Source organism: Antennarius striatus, chromosome 24, assembly GCF_040054535.1.
Source record: "Antennarius striatus isolate MH-2024 chromosome 24, ASM4005453v1, whole genome shotgun sequence".
In the NCBI taxonomy this organism is placed as follows: Eukaryota; Metazoa; Chordata; class Actinopteri; order Lophiiformes; family Antennariidae; genus Antennarius; species Antennarius striatus.
The window spans coordinates 3376326-3391938 of record NC_090799.1 but is presented as its reverse complement, the minus strand read 5'-3'; the positions used below and the strand labels follow the sequence as shown (position 1 = coordinate 3391938).

The 15613-nt window shown below is 41.8% G+C and overlaps 1 protein-coding gene across 2 annotated transcripts in view; it reads left to right on the top strand.

Moving 5' to 3' along the window:
- LOC137591635 (rho GTPase-activating protein 6-like) overlaps nt 1-13163 on the top strand; it is a 62293-nt gene extending 49130 nt beyond the window's left edge. For both annotated transcript variants that reach the window (XM_068309760.1, XM_068309761.1), the window contains exons 3-14: nt 945-1016; nt 3503-3651; nt 3778-3906; nt 4015-4210; nt 4311-4366; nt 5910-6060; nt 6193-6341; nt 7596-7775; nt 8506-8597; nt 8674-8924; nt 9039-9122; nt 9906-13163. In XM_068309760.1, the coding sequence (XP_068165861.1) occupies nt 945-1016; nt 3503-3651; nt 3778-3906; nt 4015-4210; nt 4311-4366; nt 5910-6060; nt 6193-6341; nt 7596-7775; nt 8506-8597; nt 8674-8924; nt 9039-9122; nt 9906-10504 (2108 nt within the window). In that variant the 3' untranslated portion in view covers nt 10505-13163. The remainder of the gene's footprint in view (nt 1-944; nt 1017-3502; nt 3652-3777; nt 3907-4014; nt 4211-4310; nt 4367-5909; nt 6061-6192; nt 6342-7595; nt 7776-8505; nt 8598-8673; nt 8925-9038; nt 9123-9905) is intronic.
- The last annotated feature ends 2450 nt before the right edge of the window (nt 13164-15613 follow it).

Genomic DNA, 15613 nt, shown 5'->3' with positions numbered 1-15613 from the left:
CTTTGGGAAACTGAAGCGGCTCTCTGACGTAACAGGCTTACGCTACCATCAAACCCCATTGTGGGAGCTGGATAAAATTTCCTGAGCTCCGCATGTGACTCATTTGATACAGCACACGGGAACATCTGGTTCAAACTGAGGTTGCTAAGCCAACAGATCAAGGGCGAAGACTCTCTGAACTGCTCCAGATCTGAAATGATCTGAACAGAGCGCAGTAACCGAATGAGAACATTAAAAGTTGCTGAGGTTTCAACTGACATCTTGGCCCCCCTTAGACTTTTAAGTTGCATGTGCCGCCATTTCCAGATTTTCTTCATCATTAATCATCAAACTCTGGAGTCATCTGTCATGTTGACAGCTGACAAAAGTGTCTTTCCTCTCATCGGAGAACTTGAAGTCTGATATCTGGACAGTTGAGCCGTCACGTACGCCCATGTAATCAACAGGCATAACTTAAGTGTTGCTGCGTGTGTGTTTGGAACACATCACACATGTTGTTGCTTGCAAAACATCCTAATCCTTTCAGGCTTTTTTAAATGACGTCTTTTTTTCTTTGCATTTCTCAGAGGATCTAATTTTTTTTTTTTAATTTTAATGAGAAACCTAGCCGAGAAAGTCAATCGATGAACATATATCGATTTCTAATTATCCAAATTACCGAAATCCGCATTACCTATTAGCTACTGTAGATAAAAAAAAGTGGATGAACATGTTTTTAAGGATGTTTTTCACATGGATAATACCATAGCTGATCCCGTCTGATGTTCCAGTTAAATGGATTTGAGTTCATAGACAGCTCTCCCCCCCACGGTTAATTTACGTCTGCATTCCTGACATAAGCTTATTAGATGTAATAAGCGAGATAAGATACAGCAGAGATGGAAACCATTTGTTTCAGATGATTTATCTTGTTTTTTTTTGTTGTTTTTTTTCCTCCGGTACAGATGGACAGAAGAGGAAAAAGTCACTGAGGAGGAAGTTGGACTCTCTGGCTAAAGAGAAGAGTAAAGACAAAGGTACGCCAGTGTGCCAGTTAACGCTTTTTTTTCTTTATCTCTTCTTCTATTCTTTCACGCTTTTCTCAAGACTGACATGTTGAGTCTGTGGTCTCCGCCCCTCAGGCAGGTGAACGGCAAGGTTATAAAAACAATTTCTGTTTGCTGGGCCTTGGTGGTTTATATTTATCTTAAGTGAAGGGACTCCTTGTAAGGGGACTGGCTCTGAGAAGCAGCCACTCTGCTGCACCAGCAAAGTGTATCGACAGAAAGACAGACGGATCTCTGCCAAGGGAGCCCAGTTGTGGCGTGGAACTGGAGATGGGCATTTCCTTGTCAAATTTGTGAGGATGCTGATGGAAAAAGAAAAAAAAACAACTTCCATAATATACACAGGAGATTCTCTCAAATCATTTTTTTTTTTTGCAAGTCTGACGCAAGACGCTTCTAGTTGTCCTGGTCGTTTGGTCTCCTGCTGGTCTTTTTGTGCAGCACAGTACAATTTTAAGCATAAAGGTATGAAGGTTGGTAATGAATAAAGCCTAAAAATGTGAAAAAGAACTTGATACAGTTGATGGCAACTGAATTACATCAGACAATAAATATGATGAGGGAAAGAAAACTTTTTTTTTTTTTTTTCCCAGCACAACATTCATGTCAGAACAAATACTTTTCATTTGCACGGTTACGTCATGGTAGAGTTAGGAGTTTAGGTGTCCCTCATCAGCATGCCAGGGTCTACCCCTCCAGGAGCTGAGGTCTCTGATGTGGCTGTGGTTTCCTCTGCCAAACAGATTCTAGGTTTAATTTTCTCTACGGGCCCCCGAATACCAGTCCTTCGTTTCACTTTGAAGGAGGCTCAACGTTTTCTCTGCAAGAGAGAATGAGAGAGGAAGAAGATGCAGCATTCTTCATTGAAGCAACAGCGCTCCAAGCTGTCGTGACCAGACTTCAGTCAAACCATGAAGTGTAATAGATGATATCTACTTTAATGATAACCTTCAGCCTCAAATTATACAGGTATATAGCTGCTTTTTGGTCAGAACAATGGTTTACCTATTGGTCTGTAAGCATGTCTTCACAGAAATGAGATTTGGTTCGATCAAGATGCACCTCATCTCCACACCAAAGATCATGTCTTTTTATGCAGACCTTGGTTCAGCAGTTCGGGTACATACCTACACATTTGTTCGGGATCAAACTACAAAGTGTGGACCCAACCAGGCATCTGTGAAAGTATCCTCAAACTTTTCACGTCCTTTGAAGTAAACACTATCAATTGGTACCCGTTAAACCAAAAGATTCATTTTATTCAGTGCTTTGCTGAGGCTGCAGGAAACTCTTCAGTGGGACCAAAGATAAACATTCACCTTATATAACGACATGGTCATGAATAAAGAATATTAAAGGTGCTAAAGTAAAGACTGTAAATCTGGAAAAAGTCGACATAACGGTCTGAAAAGGCATGATAAATGCTGTGCGTCATGCGGGCAATTCTTTGTACGGTTATACAATCAATCTGTAAATCGTTTGTATGTGTGTGTGTGTGTGTGTGTGTGTGTGTGTGTGTGTGTGTGTGTGTATGCATGTAACATAAAGCCATGTTACCATTGTGAGGCTGCAGAGCAAATTCGTTGTGTCACGGTGTTAGTGGTCATGTTGATCGTGAACCACAGCTCTCCACTTGTGGTTGTGGAATGCAATTCGCTTTCTCTCCCCCTCTGTTTTCCTTTGCTTCCTCCACACACACAGGAACACACACACACACACACACACACACACACACACACACACACACACACACACACACACACACACACACACACTGCTGAACAGCTGGACTGTTTTTTCACAGTTGGCTCAGGCTTTTGGATCCTGTATAGTGGAATATATAGCTTGTGATGGCCTAACATGACATCATTTCTCTCTGAAGTGAGCACTGCATATAACTTGTATAAGCTTCTGCCCAACATAAAATATATCATTTACAACTGCTTGCCAAAATAAACTACACTCAGCCTCTGTCATTTTTTTTAATTCCTTCAATTGAAAACCACTGAAAATAGAACGAAGGAATATGATCCGTCCTGATAGTCGTTATAAACGTATGTATATGTTCGGAGCATGTTCTAAAAACGACCCGTTTGACATTACTTGTGGGTTAGAGTCATGAAAGTTGTGTTACTTTGGTCAAAGGCACTAGAATTAGTGGTTTCTCTTAGTTTTCTCCCTGCTCGTTCCTTCTGTCAAGTGTTATTTTGGAAAGCAGATGCAGGACTGTAGTCGTGCTGCAAGAGTTTGAAATTAAATAGTAAACATGTGTTGTGAGGTTTTTATGGGATGTAAAAGTGAGGTCCAGCAGAACGTTTCATCGGCCATGTGTTTGATGTTCCTTTTGCAAGTTCAGAGTTTACGACCTGTTTTTTGGAAGACCTTCCATCTTTTTCATCTAGTTCTGTATCCCCTCTTTTTCCTGCCTTAATGTTTCCTTCTTCTTTTTTTCCCAGAATGCATTCCCCAGGCCTTCAGTATACCGTTGTCCCAGGTCATCGCTAATGACAGAACGCATAGACAGCGTCAGGATAGCTTTCGTCAGGATCATCCACAGCGGGAGGAGCACAAAGACTCTTCTGACCTCGTCTCGTCCATTTTACAGGTCTATCACTTTACATCCCTCCTATTGGTTGAGCAAACTATCATCTTAGGATCAACAATTTAAGGTAAATTATCCGATTTGTGCTCCATGAAGGAAATGCTAACCCTTATATTATCTTTCCTGCAGTTTGCCACCAAAAGGCAATCCAATAAGGAGTTATCAAGCAGCAACTCATCTCTGAGTTCCACATCAGAGACCGCCAACGAGTCGACGTCACCCAACACACCAGAAGCAGCACCACGAGCTCGCAGGAGGGTGAGATAAAACTTGCATAATTAATACCGGGCGAGCTGAGGTACCGACTAGACACCAGGAGTTTGCGTTTTAACGCATTATAAATAAAATGCTTTGATTAACCTCCAGGGAGGCATGTCAGTGGACTCCATTACCGACTTGGACGACAACCAGTCCCGCCTGCTGGAGGCGCTGCAGCTCTCCCTGCCAGCTGAAACGCTGAGTAAGAAGGAGAAACACCGGGACAAACGGCTGAGCCTCAATCCCATCTTCCGTCAGGTGCCCCGGGTGGTTGACAGCTGCTGTCAGCACATTGAGAAATACGGTTAGCAGCGACTTTACAGCTTCTGCAACATATGTTCATTCTGTTTTCATCGTGCATTGATTCATATTGGAGTGACTGACTTTTATCCTTTTCTACTCAGGTTTGCAGACTGTTGGGATTTTTAGAGTGGGAAGCTCCAAAAAGAGAGTCCGACAGGTAAGAGTTGTTCGCCTACCCCCCCCTTTGGCGGTTTGATAACATTTGGATGAAACTTCGCTAAGTGTAATTTGTGGCCACAGGCAAAACATCCTATTTAATTTCCAAACAAATCAAAGGCTAATTTTGCAGAAAGTGAAATTAATTTTCTGTGTGATATGTTACTCACACATTTTCCATCAACATGGTTCAACCAATTTTCATTCAAAGCACGTGTGAAAACCAACAGAGCGTGCCAAAGCATTGTTATGCATGGAGGCAGAGCTACCCCTGTTATATTCATCAGTGTATTTTGGTAAACAAGTGTCTAACACATATCTACAAAACATGTTTTTTTTCTCTACGAAATCCATCTAGTAGCATTAGTGGAGCGTTTCCTTTTCAAGCTTTTTACTCACCAGCTCAATACACAACATTCCCTCCCACATATTTCATTATCTTTTATCAGTGACTCAAGTGAATACGTTTCATGGGTCAAACATAGGTGTTTTATATAATCTTTTCCTTCACTCGTTTCTATAATGTTGACTTCCACTCATGCCTTAACAGTTTAGGGTAACAAAAGAACAAAAATTTACGAGTTATTATTGTGAAAAGTAGATTTTTCATTCCATATCAGGGGCAATCGTACATCTCTGACTTCTTTAAGGGCGAGTGGAGAGAGAGAGAGAGAGAGTAGAGTAGGCATTTATATAAAATACTGCTCTAATATGTGTGTAAAACTTCAGACAGACAACTTAAACGTCACTCCCTCTTTGGTGTTGGGGTTCAAGAATTATTCTCAACACTCCCTTAGATGTCCAGACAAATATATCTACGGGGAATGACGAAGGTTTGAGCCTGAATGTCAAAATCACGACATGTTCTGCTGCTGTTGTAGTAAATATTTTTCATAGTAAATTGTCCCACTATCAGAATATTATTTCCAGACTGTGTCACAATTTGGGATCTTGCCGAGCAATCTTTGAATAACAGAAGGCAAGACAAGCAAACTTAACATATGAAACTGCTGGCTAAAATTAGCTGTCGTAAGGTCAAATAGCGTTGTATTAATTGTAGTGAAATGAACAACTCTACCCCTCGTACGTTAACAGCGCCTCATCTTTATTATAAACTGAGTGGATTTTAAAGGTCTTGTATTCACACATCTGTGTGTGCAACAGTTGTAAATACCCATTTCAATTCTGTACAAGTCTTTGTTGATACAATCCAGTGTCAACATTTATGCATTTGCCTCCATTTGTAACGGCATAAAAGTGAACATGCAGCGCGAGACGATCGCTGGAGATCCATCATCGAGCCTCACAGTTTACGTTGTAATTCTCTGATGGTTATCCAAAAGGTCAGATCAGAGAGATTAAAATGTTTACTGGTAAAACTGGTTTCGGGGGCAGGGTCCACCAGGTCACTCGAAGGATCAGCACAAAAGGATTGTGAGAGGGTGTGTGTGTGTGTGCACCACTGAGAATATATCGTCCGTGTTATGAATTTTTCTGAATCCCCCATTTCCTCCTTCGTCCCACTGTTTTTCTCCTTCTTCCAGCTACGTGAGGAGTTTGATCGGGGCATTGATGTCCAACTAGATGAAGAGCACAGCATTCATGATGTGGCTGCTCTGCTGAAGGAGTTCCTCAGGGACATGCCCGACCCTCTCCTAACCAAAGAGCTCTACACGGCCTTCATCAACACCACATGTAGGCTACATCTTCCCTTTCCCTGCTCTGCCTGACCTCCTCCTTTCTTCTTTTATGCCTTCCTTCTGTTTCTTTTTTTTTTGGGGGGGGGGGGGTTGTTTTAACCTAATCCATCTTAACCTGTGTTTTCAGTGTTGGATCCAGATGAGCAACAGAATGTCACTCAGCTACTGGTCTACTTGCTCCCAGCATGCAACAGCGACACTCTCCACCGCCTCCTTGAGTTTCTTTCAACCGTGACTGACCACGCCCATGACAGGCATGACAAAGATGGGCAGGAGGTGAGCAAAAAAAAAAATTTATCAACAGGAAATATGACGCGAGGAGAACTTCATCCAAGTCCAGTTAACTATTGGCTAAGCTGCTAATCAACTGAATCAATCCTCCCTCATCTCAGCACTTTAGGCTTCTGTAGAAACATAGTGGACTCTCCTGGAGTAAGACCACAATTTTGGTTTGCGTTTAAGTGAATGTTTGCTGTGAATATACCTACATTCAAACATGATCGTAAATGTTATTTTCCATTCCTGGATCCCCCAAAAATCCTACGTACTGGACCATTAAGTAGCATAAACTTTAAAACATAAGGAAAATGCTTGCCTTGGGTTGCCACCTCATTTGGAGGAAATGACCAAAGAAGTGATAAAAATCTGTTTTTGTGGGGCCGTCTGCTTTTATCAGGCTTAAACCAGAATGAAGTCTATGCAGAGATCAGCCGCTTGAAGTTAACATCTTATGGCTACGTAAGTCACAGCATAGCACATGTGAATCATGCTTTGAATTTTTTAAGAAACAGTTCCATCATGGTTAATGTAGGTATAGGTTTTAGCATGGAAGAACACTGGAATATGGTTAGTGGATTGCTCGAACGTGTCTTTTTTGTGTGTTTGTCGGAACGTCGGAATATTTCACACTCGTGCGTAAGCAACACATCATTACTTTCTGTCACGTTTGGCCCCTATTTCTCCATAGGGACTTGGAAAGGAAACTGGAAATTGAATAGAAGCACAAATGTATCACTAAAATAGTTAAATAAGACGCCTGGATCTGTAGATGTTAATTAGGTCACAGAATTTTCATCATCTCCCGACCCCGGCAGAAGCACATTCATGCACTGTTACAGTTCTAGTGTTGATAAAACCTCATGTGACAAAGTGACGAAATACCGAGAGGAGGGACGTGACAAGAGATGCAGAATGTTGGAGGGAGAGGTGAGAAATTCAACATGAACGATGGATAGAGGACAGAGATGGAAGTGGGAAGTGGAGGTGTCAGATGAGGAGTCCGAATGGGGGGGAAGAAAGTGTAGATCGTCATAAGATTTCTGTATAAAAAGGCAGAAAATCCATCTTGATATCTCTTGCAAATTCTCATGCAAAGGCAGAAAGACGCACCACATTTCTACCAGTTTCCGTTATCGCTATCACTGCCATGGGATTGTACTGTGTACTGATGACCCAGTGATGGTTCAATGAGGGGCTTGAATATACATGATGATCAAGTATGACCAAACTTTTGGTTTCTCTCCATAAAAGATCACAGGAAACAAGATGACATCTTTGAACCTGGCCACAATATTTGGCCCCAACCTTCTCCACAAGCAGAAGAGCTCAGACAAGGAATTCAGCGTCCAGAGTTCGGCCAGGGCCGAGGAGAGCACAGCCGTCATCGCCGTGTTGGAGAGGATGATCGCGAGCTGCCAGACCCTCTTCATGGTCAGTTAAATATTTTGTCCTTATTTCCTCCATTCATTCTTCCACAATGCACACACACACAAAGTTGCATTCATGCCAGCGCATTTACCCTCTCACATTCTTGCGAAGACTTAAAGTAAAGTCAATCCTGGCTTAGAAGACAATAGAGGTGTCTTGGTTAATGAAAACACTGAAAAGTAAGAAAGAGCAGGGAAGTCCGAGATGATGGATGCTTTGTTTCTTTTGTGAAAACCGAAGAAAGTAAAATTGTGCCAAGCTGACAATACCATCACGAACTTTTCACTGAGATACTTGATCTTGTTCTTTCTAAAATAAAAGCAGAAAATGCAGGCATGAAATCCTTCATGTGTTGCCAGAAGAGGTCAAGATTTCTCACAGATTAGTGCCTCATCAGTTGTTTTTGTTCCCTTCTGTTCTCGGTATTCTCAAACAGTGCAGACAGGTAGTTCAGGTCACTTCAGGTCTGAAACCTTAAACCCTTTTTTATTCTGCCCCTGCTGTTCCACTGACTTTCAAACTCCTGCAGTGAGCGAATGAGGAACTATTAATTAGAAGTTGTGAATTAGTACTAACTTGATCTTTCCTGGTGAGCAAAAACAGACCTGTATATGGCGAGGTAGGTGTGAATGACTTCTGAAAGTTGTTTCATAAACTGCTTAAATATGAATCTGGCAGCAGCAAAAAGCATTGAAGGGCGAGAATTGTTTTTTAATGGTTCGCATGTTTTTAGGTACCACCTGATCTTCAAAATGAGGTATTGATGAGTCTATTGGAGACCGATCCCGATGTGGTGGACTACCTCCTGAGGAGAAAAGCCTCACAGTGAGTTGTACATACAGAAAAGACGTGACGCGAACGGCTAAAATGCTTCCCTGCCTCATTCTATCTGGAACCACAGGAGCCCCGATCTGCTCCAGACGGAGGAGCCCTTCGCCATGAGTGAGCGCCGGTCCTCAAGCGACTCCAACAAGGCATCCAGCGGCGAGTTGTCGCCTTACGACAATAACTCTCCCGTCTTGAGCGAGCGAAGAGGAGAGCCAGGAAGCCCGGGTAGCGAACAGCTCTTCCGTGTCCCGGGACAGTATGGCCTCCTCGGACAGGTCGCTGGCTGGCGCAGCGAGCCTGGAACGGACACTTGGGGTGCCAAAGGTGAGCTTGTTATTTGATTTTAATATTGGATCTACATCAATCTAAGTTCTCCGTCATGCCAAACCAAATCCAAAAGCAAAATCAAAAACTTTCTGACTTGTTTCCTTCTTCTAGACACCATATCAGAGGAGCATGCTAACATTTGGGGGACTTGGCACACTACGCTGAAACCAATACTGAAGGACCAATCACACACAGGTAAACAGATTGCATCCAGTCCGGGACATCTGAAAATTTGCTCTCAGTGTGTAATGAGCCGGAGAAGTATGTGCTTGACAATTTGAGGCTGGTGATTAAGTCGTAGCATCAAGAAGACCGAGTGCTCAAAAGTCCGTTTCTATCACTGGTGATTTATTTTTAGTCATTCAAGTAGTAACTAATGTGCATTTGTGATAACCGGTGAATGCCCTCAACTATTTAATTTGTTCAAAGAGCAGGAAATTGGAAGTAATTTAGTATGGATGCAACAGAAGCAACTGTATTCAATAATGAAGAAATAAGCCTGAAAAAACTGAAGTTATAATGATATAAGAAGATCAAATTTTGTGTTTTTTTTCATATACAAGGTTATGCTGGTCTGTTAGTTTGCACGAGGTTTGTAATGGATTAGTAAGTTTTTATGGAGGGGGAGGGCCTGGTGACAAAAAATAGAGTTAGATTAGATTTAGAGCAGGTCTAGATTTGGATATATTCTTCTTCTTGTTGTGTTAACATTAATTGATTGGTCATATATTTATGAATCTATTCATTTTTAAAAATAAATATGCATTGGGAATCATCTAGAATAAAATCCTGCAGATTTAGTTGGCTAATATTTATATATGTATTTATCTTAATTCATCCCAATCACTGCAAGGACAAAGGCAATGGTAATAAAAAAAAAGGCATTGCTGGAGTTATGATCTTAACACAGTATTTTTCATTGAAGATGACAAAGTTATATATTTAGTTTGACAGATGTAGTTGATGATCTCTTTCCAGGTTCCCAGGGTAACATGTCAGAGGAAAGCTCTCGCAGCTCACAGGAAGGTCTTGATGGAATCCACGGCGACGGTAGGCAGCAGGCGACGCTTCAACGGACTCAGACGGCGCCCGGATTGACTGAGTGTAGACCCCACCCCCCAGTCACCAGGGTGTGTACGAACCCCCATGTGCAGACCGGGCCAATGCACTCGCAGCTCAATAACAAGCCGTCTGTGACATCACACCTCAACAGCACGCAAGGCCTCCATCTCCATCGAGCGAGTGGACACGAACTTAATCCGAACTCCAGACCTCAAAGCGGGGTGGGCAAGGCCGTCGAGGGTCCTCTTCTTCTCAACAACGACCATTCCCCTCCTCCTTACAACGCCCACCATCGATTGGCCGGTTCGCAAAGCTCACCTCAGCCCGCGACGGCTCAACGGCCCCCTCTGCAGCACGGGAGGTCAAGTACAGCGCAAACTAACTCGACCTCATCGACAGACGCCCAAATGGTGCCCCAAAGCCCAGACTGGCAAGAGTGGCAGAGGGACAGGTGGCAGATCTGGCAGCTGCTGTCCTCGGACAATGCCGACACACTGCCTGAAACGCTGGTGTGACGTCAGGTCAAGAACTCCAGCTAAACGTTTGCCAAGATTCCGATCTGCTAGCCGACCGACGGCACGAACAAACCCCACCCAACGACAATCACTCCTTATCCTTTAACTTCATGTTTTGTTCCTGCCCGCCTTCCATAGATTCCATTTTTCTCACCGTTAACCCTTTGTGCTTGTCCGTTTTAGCGCCATGGCGTTGTTTACATGCAAAGCTGCTGCCTTACTTTTACATCCATGAGCCACTAGTGTTTCTCTTTTTTTTAGTATGGATGTTAAAAAGTTGCTTCGTTTTCTCCCCCGTATGTGTTGTCCATTAAGATAAAAAAAAAAATTCCCACATGAAATACCTCAAAAAACTATCCCATCATAACTTTTCAGAATGTTACTGTGACTATGTTTCCATCTTCAGATGAATTCAGTCTTGGATACCAATAGGAAAACATTGGTTTTGTTTTGTTCGACTTTTTGTTGCACCATTTTTTAAAATTCTTTTTAAACCTTTTTTCACCATACAGACACTACGATGTACATATTAGTAACTGCTGCTAAATGTTTTCTGTGCATGCAGATAATGCAGTTCAGCCACGCCTGTCAGAAAAAACAATATATGTGTACGTTCACATTTAAAATATGTGATTTGCCATTCTGCTAAACGTATCATCCCTTTAACTGGCAGTCTGAGGTTGTCAGCCTGTTCTTTGTTCTTAATATTGAATGTAAAGTACTTATGTCGAAATGCGTACACATAATTATAAAGCACTCAGCTGTAAGTTTGCTTTTATGCGCTCTTGCAACCTGCCTCACTGCAGGAACTTTGTGCCAAAGTCTCTTTTTGTACGTCGAGTATTTATCATACAGCTTTGCTCGTTTCATCGAAAACAACTCGCGACCTGAGGAGAAAGTTCACGAGAGCAGCTTTAGAGCAAAAGATGCTCACTCCAGGACACAAACTTGATTTCATCATCAGGATGGCGTGAGGATCATATTTGACCACTTTTAAGTGTGAGTAAAATATTAGTGTCAAATAATTCGTAACCATATTAGATCATGTCTGCGAGGACAGATTTGAATTTAGAGGAATCTGGAAACCATTGTCCTGTTTCTAAATTTATTGTTATCTTATGTATAAAATATTTTCTGTCGTTGCAAATTCCTCTTGAGATGACTGTTAAAACCAAACTGATAACTGCTGAATTCGAGCAAAATATGATCTCTCGTTCCCGTGTTCAAAGCAGGAGTTCACTGTAAATACTGGTATGTATTTCCACTAAAGATATGCAGTTGAATCACAAGCTGTTCTGTTCTGGCCTGATAAAAATCAGCAGAGCGATCACCGCCGATGGTTCTTTACAGAGGTGTACAGTAATGTCAGCAGGAACACTCACATCTACGACCCATCCATCCCATCCCATCCCTTCCGTAAATTGAGTGATCGGTCGACCCGCTGCTGCGTTCACACCGAACACCAGGGACATCTTTCATGTCGAGCCGACAAGAGATGATAGGAATAATGAGAAGGTGTAAAAATGTCTGCTTTCAGGTTTTGTTTGTCATCTGGATGTCATCCTTTCCTTTTGCATCCCCTTCCTCTCATTCTCCAACATCAATTTTTTTCCTCCCCCTTCTTCTTCTTATACTCTCCATCAGTCATCTCCCATGTTTTATCACCTTCAAAATTCTTTCTCATCCCTTTTTCATTCTTCTAAAGACGTCCATTAGGCGTCATCAGTGAGTGTTTTACTTCTCTTCCATCCATCCTGACACTTTCCAACTCTCTCTGTCTGTCCTCCCTTTCTATTGGACATCTGGTACGACTGGTTATGACATGTCCTAATGTCTCTGGTGTCTGACATCACTCAACGCAGAAATCATGTCTAGGAGACATTCACACGAGGAAACAATGGAGACATTCAGTTCAGCTGCACCGACAACTTGGCGATACGATGGAGTAGCGCCTGGTAGAAGCAGGTCAGCGGGAAGGTGGAAGTAAAAGTATTGGAGACTTGGTTAAAGTCAGATTACGCTAAATGCAGGAGGAAATGAAGCAAGTAGGGTGGAGCGAGGTAAAAAACGGTCCCACATTCAGTGTGAACACAGAATAACGGGCTTGAGGAACGTGTTGAAACTCTCAAATGTCAGTCAGTTGGGTATTTGCTGGCAAATATTTAACACTTTTCCAAGTGATGGTGTCGTATTTGCTCATCTGAAGCCATTTCAGCATTAAATCTCAAGATGCGGCCTGTGAAAGTACAAATTTAATTTGTAGGTGTGTTGGAGGAAAGGAAAGGGTTGGAGGAAAGGGTTTTGGCGCCATCTATTGTCAGCGCATGCGCACTGCCACGGGATCCATCAGCCACAGGAAATGAACAATGAGTGACGAGCTTTATGTTTGTCAATGTTTTCTGTTGAGTGTTGTAATATACAAATACAATATAACAGTTTTTATTAAAGAATAAAAAAACACATAAAAAAGGAGAGAATCCAATGGTCCTAAGCTTTGCCTCTTTAAACCAAGATCTTGTTTGTCTTGTTGACTTCACTTTGAAACTGTGTTGTTGATATTTCCGGTGAGGTTTACTGGGTCCAAGTTGTAATGGAATGTCTGGTAACTGCTTTTGTACTGTGTGTCATTATCGATATGCTACAATGGAATTAAATATGATCAAGATTACACTCGCTGTCGAAGTCGATGCTTTGAAATATTTCAGACACTATCAACAAATACATGAAGCTTGAAACAGTGAAAATTCTGTTTCATGTAAAACCTCCAATGTGAATGACAAGAATGTATTTTCAATCATTGTAAAAGTAGTTTCTATAAATTGTACTTTCTTATCTAGCTGTTTGTTCTACAAGCAAAATTTCCTATATGTACACAAAATTCAAGGAAAAATACTTCATTTAAGTTAATTTTAAGTAGAGAAGTGTCATGAATTGCAGGGTTAGGACCCATAGTTTAATCTGATCAGCCAAAAATCCAGGAAACACAAGATAAACCAAGAAGTCCACCAAACCAAAGGAGTGGCCGGCCTAAGAAGCCTCAGGCTAATTCTGATCAGACACAGGTGTAGAGATGAGGAACAGGTGTGGAGACAAGGCTCCGCCCATCAATTCGGCCCTGCCTCCTGCCACACCCCAGCACAGCAGAGCAACATGACACAAATACAAAACCATGACAACTAGACTACTTTTAAATCCCTGAAATAATACAAACAAAGTTTAGAAGAAAAAACCCCAACAAAAAGCGAGATTGAGAACAAGTGTGTTTTTTATTCTGGACATAGTTTGGCGCTGTTTGTTGGAATCACCTTTTGTTTTGGTAATTTACAGTTTTTACGAGTTTGTAGCTCAGGTTCCTGTGGAGATGGAGTTAATATTGAAAAAGATTAATTATTATTATCATTATAAGATATGGATTTAGTTTTCATTCTGTTTTATTGATTCTAAGAATTTAACTGATTTTTAAATTCTGTCATGACTCTTTTTTTTTTTTTAATCAGTCTAATTTATTCTGAGTCAATCTAAATCTTTCATGCTGCGATGTAGTAAGGGACACAAATACAATTTTTTTTGGCAGCCTTTCAGATGACCCTTTATCCCCTTAGGGAACTTTTTATGGTGAAATGTATTCAGTGATGGGGAACATAACATGATCTGCATTTGAAATTCGAAAAACTCAAATTTGTGCCTGATTACCAAAGTGTGATGTCATAATTTCACCGCTAGAGGTCAGGCGTGAGCCCTAAATGTCTTCAATGCAGCAGATTGAACGTTTGAAACGCTCTGGATGAAGGCCCTTAAAGTAACTTCCCCTTTTTCACTGCAAACCACAAATACACATAAACCTGGTTATGGAAGGTGACAACTACAAGTACATTAAAGCCAGAACTTTAATGTGATTGGTGGAGCAATGTAAATAGATTTGCTGTAAGAGATAAATGGCTATAAAGCAGGTCAAGTCTTTTTGAAACCGCAGCTCATCAGAGCTGTGATCAGGAAAGTCTGGAAACTTTGGGGAGCGATTTCAATCTTTCCCTTTTAATAAATTGGATTTCCTCATCTCTTCATGTTTGCTCCATCTTTCCACTCATCCCTCCCACTGTTAATCTGTCGCAATGCACTTTCATTCCAGCACCCGTCCCTCATAACACCAATTAAAGCCTCTGTCATGCATGCCATGCCATCGATGTTCAAAACGAGCTTGTCATCTTCTACTCAAAGAGCTTCTGATTAATAGTGATCAGTGAAGGAGCAGTCACAGATACTGCGCCATGGCGCGCTCCTATTTTTCTTTCTCTCCCCCCCCCCTTTTTTTTTTTTGTGAATTTTCTGGATGGAAGCCTGATTTTAAATAGAATTTTGTGGACCATGACAACAAAACAAAGCTGCTTTTATTTCGGCGGCTAATGACTTGGCCCAGAGTTACGTTATCCGGTTTGCCAGAGGAATACACATGCAGAAATAGGTATGCATGAAGTCATGCACACAAAGACACTTGTAATAGCTAGTTTGATAATTTAACCCCACTCGTGTAGGAAGTTAAGTATTCATGCATGTCACTGAGACATAAAGTAGATTCCAGCTTGTTTTATCACTTTTTGGAGAGGCGTTTTGGAGGGAGTCCATGATTTATGCACTCTCCTTTTCTTCTGCCTGCACACATACACCCTGAAAGGAATTTGCACCCACAAGGTTCTCATTAGCAGGCACAGTCTGTTCCTTCACGCCATGCATTGCTCCATGCTGTCCAAAAAGTGGCCAGGGGATAGAACTGTCAGGGAACGCAGGAAAAAAAAAAAAAAGGTGACCTGACCTGAATTAACCCATCTGCAATCATTGTTGAATGAATCACATTACTGCCTGAGAAAAAGGAGACAAAAATCTGAGTTTAACTGCAGCACAATCACTCTTTCTCGCGTGTAGAGGGCAACCAGACAAATGTGAAGTTTCAGTTTAAGTACATCTTTCCAGTCGCGTCCGGCGTGTGACCTTGAAAGTCGCATTTACCTCCAACAAGGCCACGCCACGCTGCAAATTCAATAAAAATTGAAAAATGCTCATAGTGATAAATGACTGTGGGACGTCCACTGCCATCATGTCTTTGTCGGACTC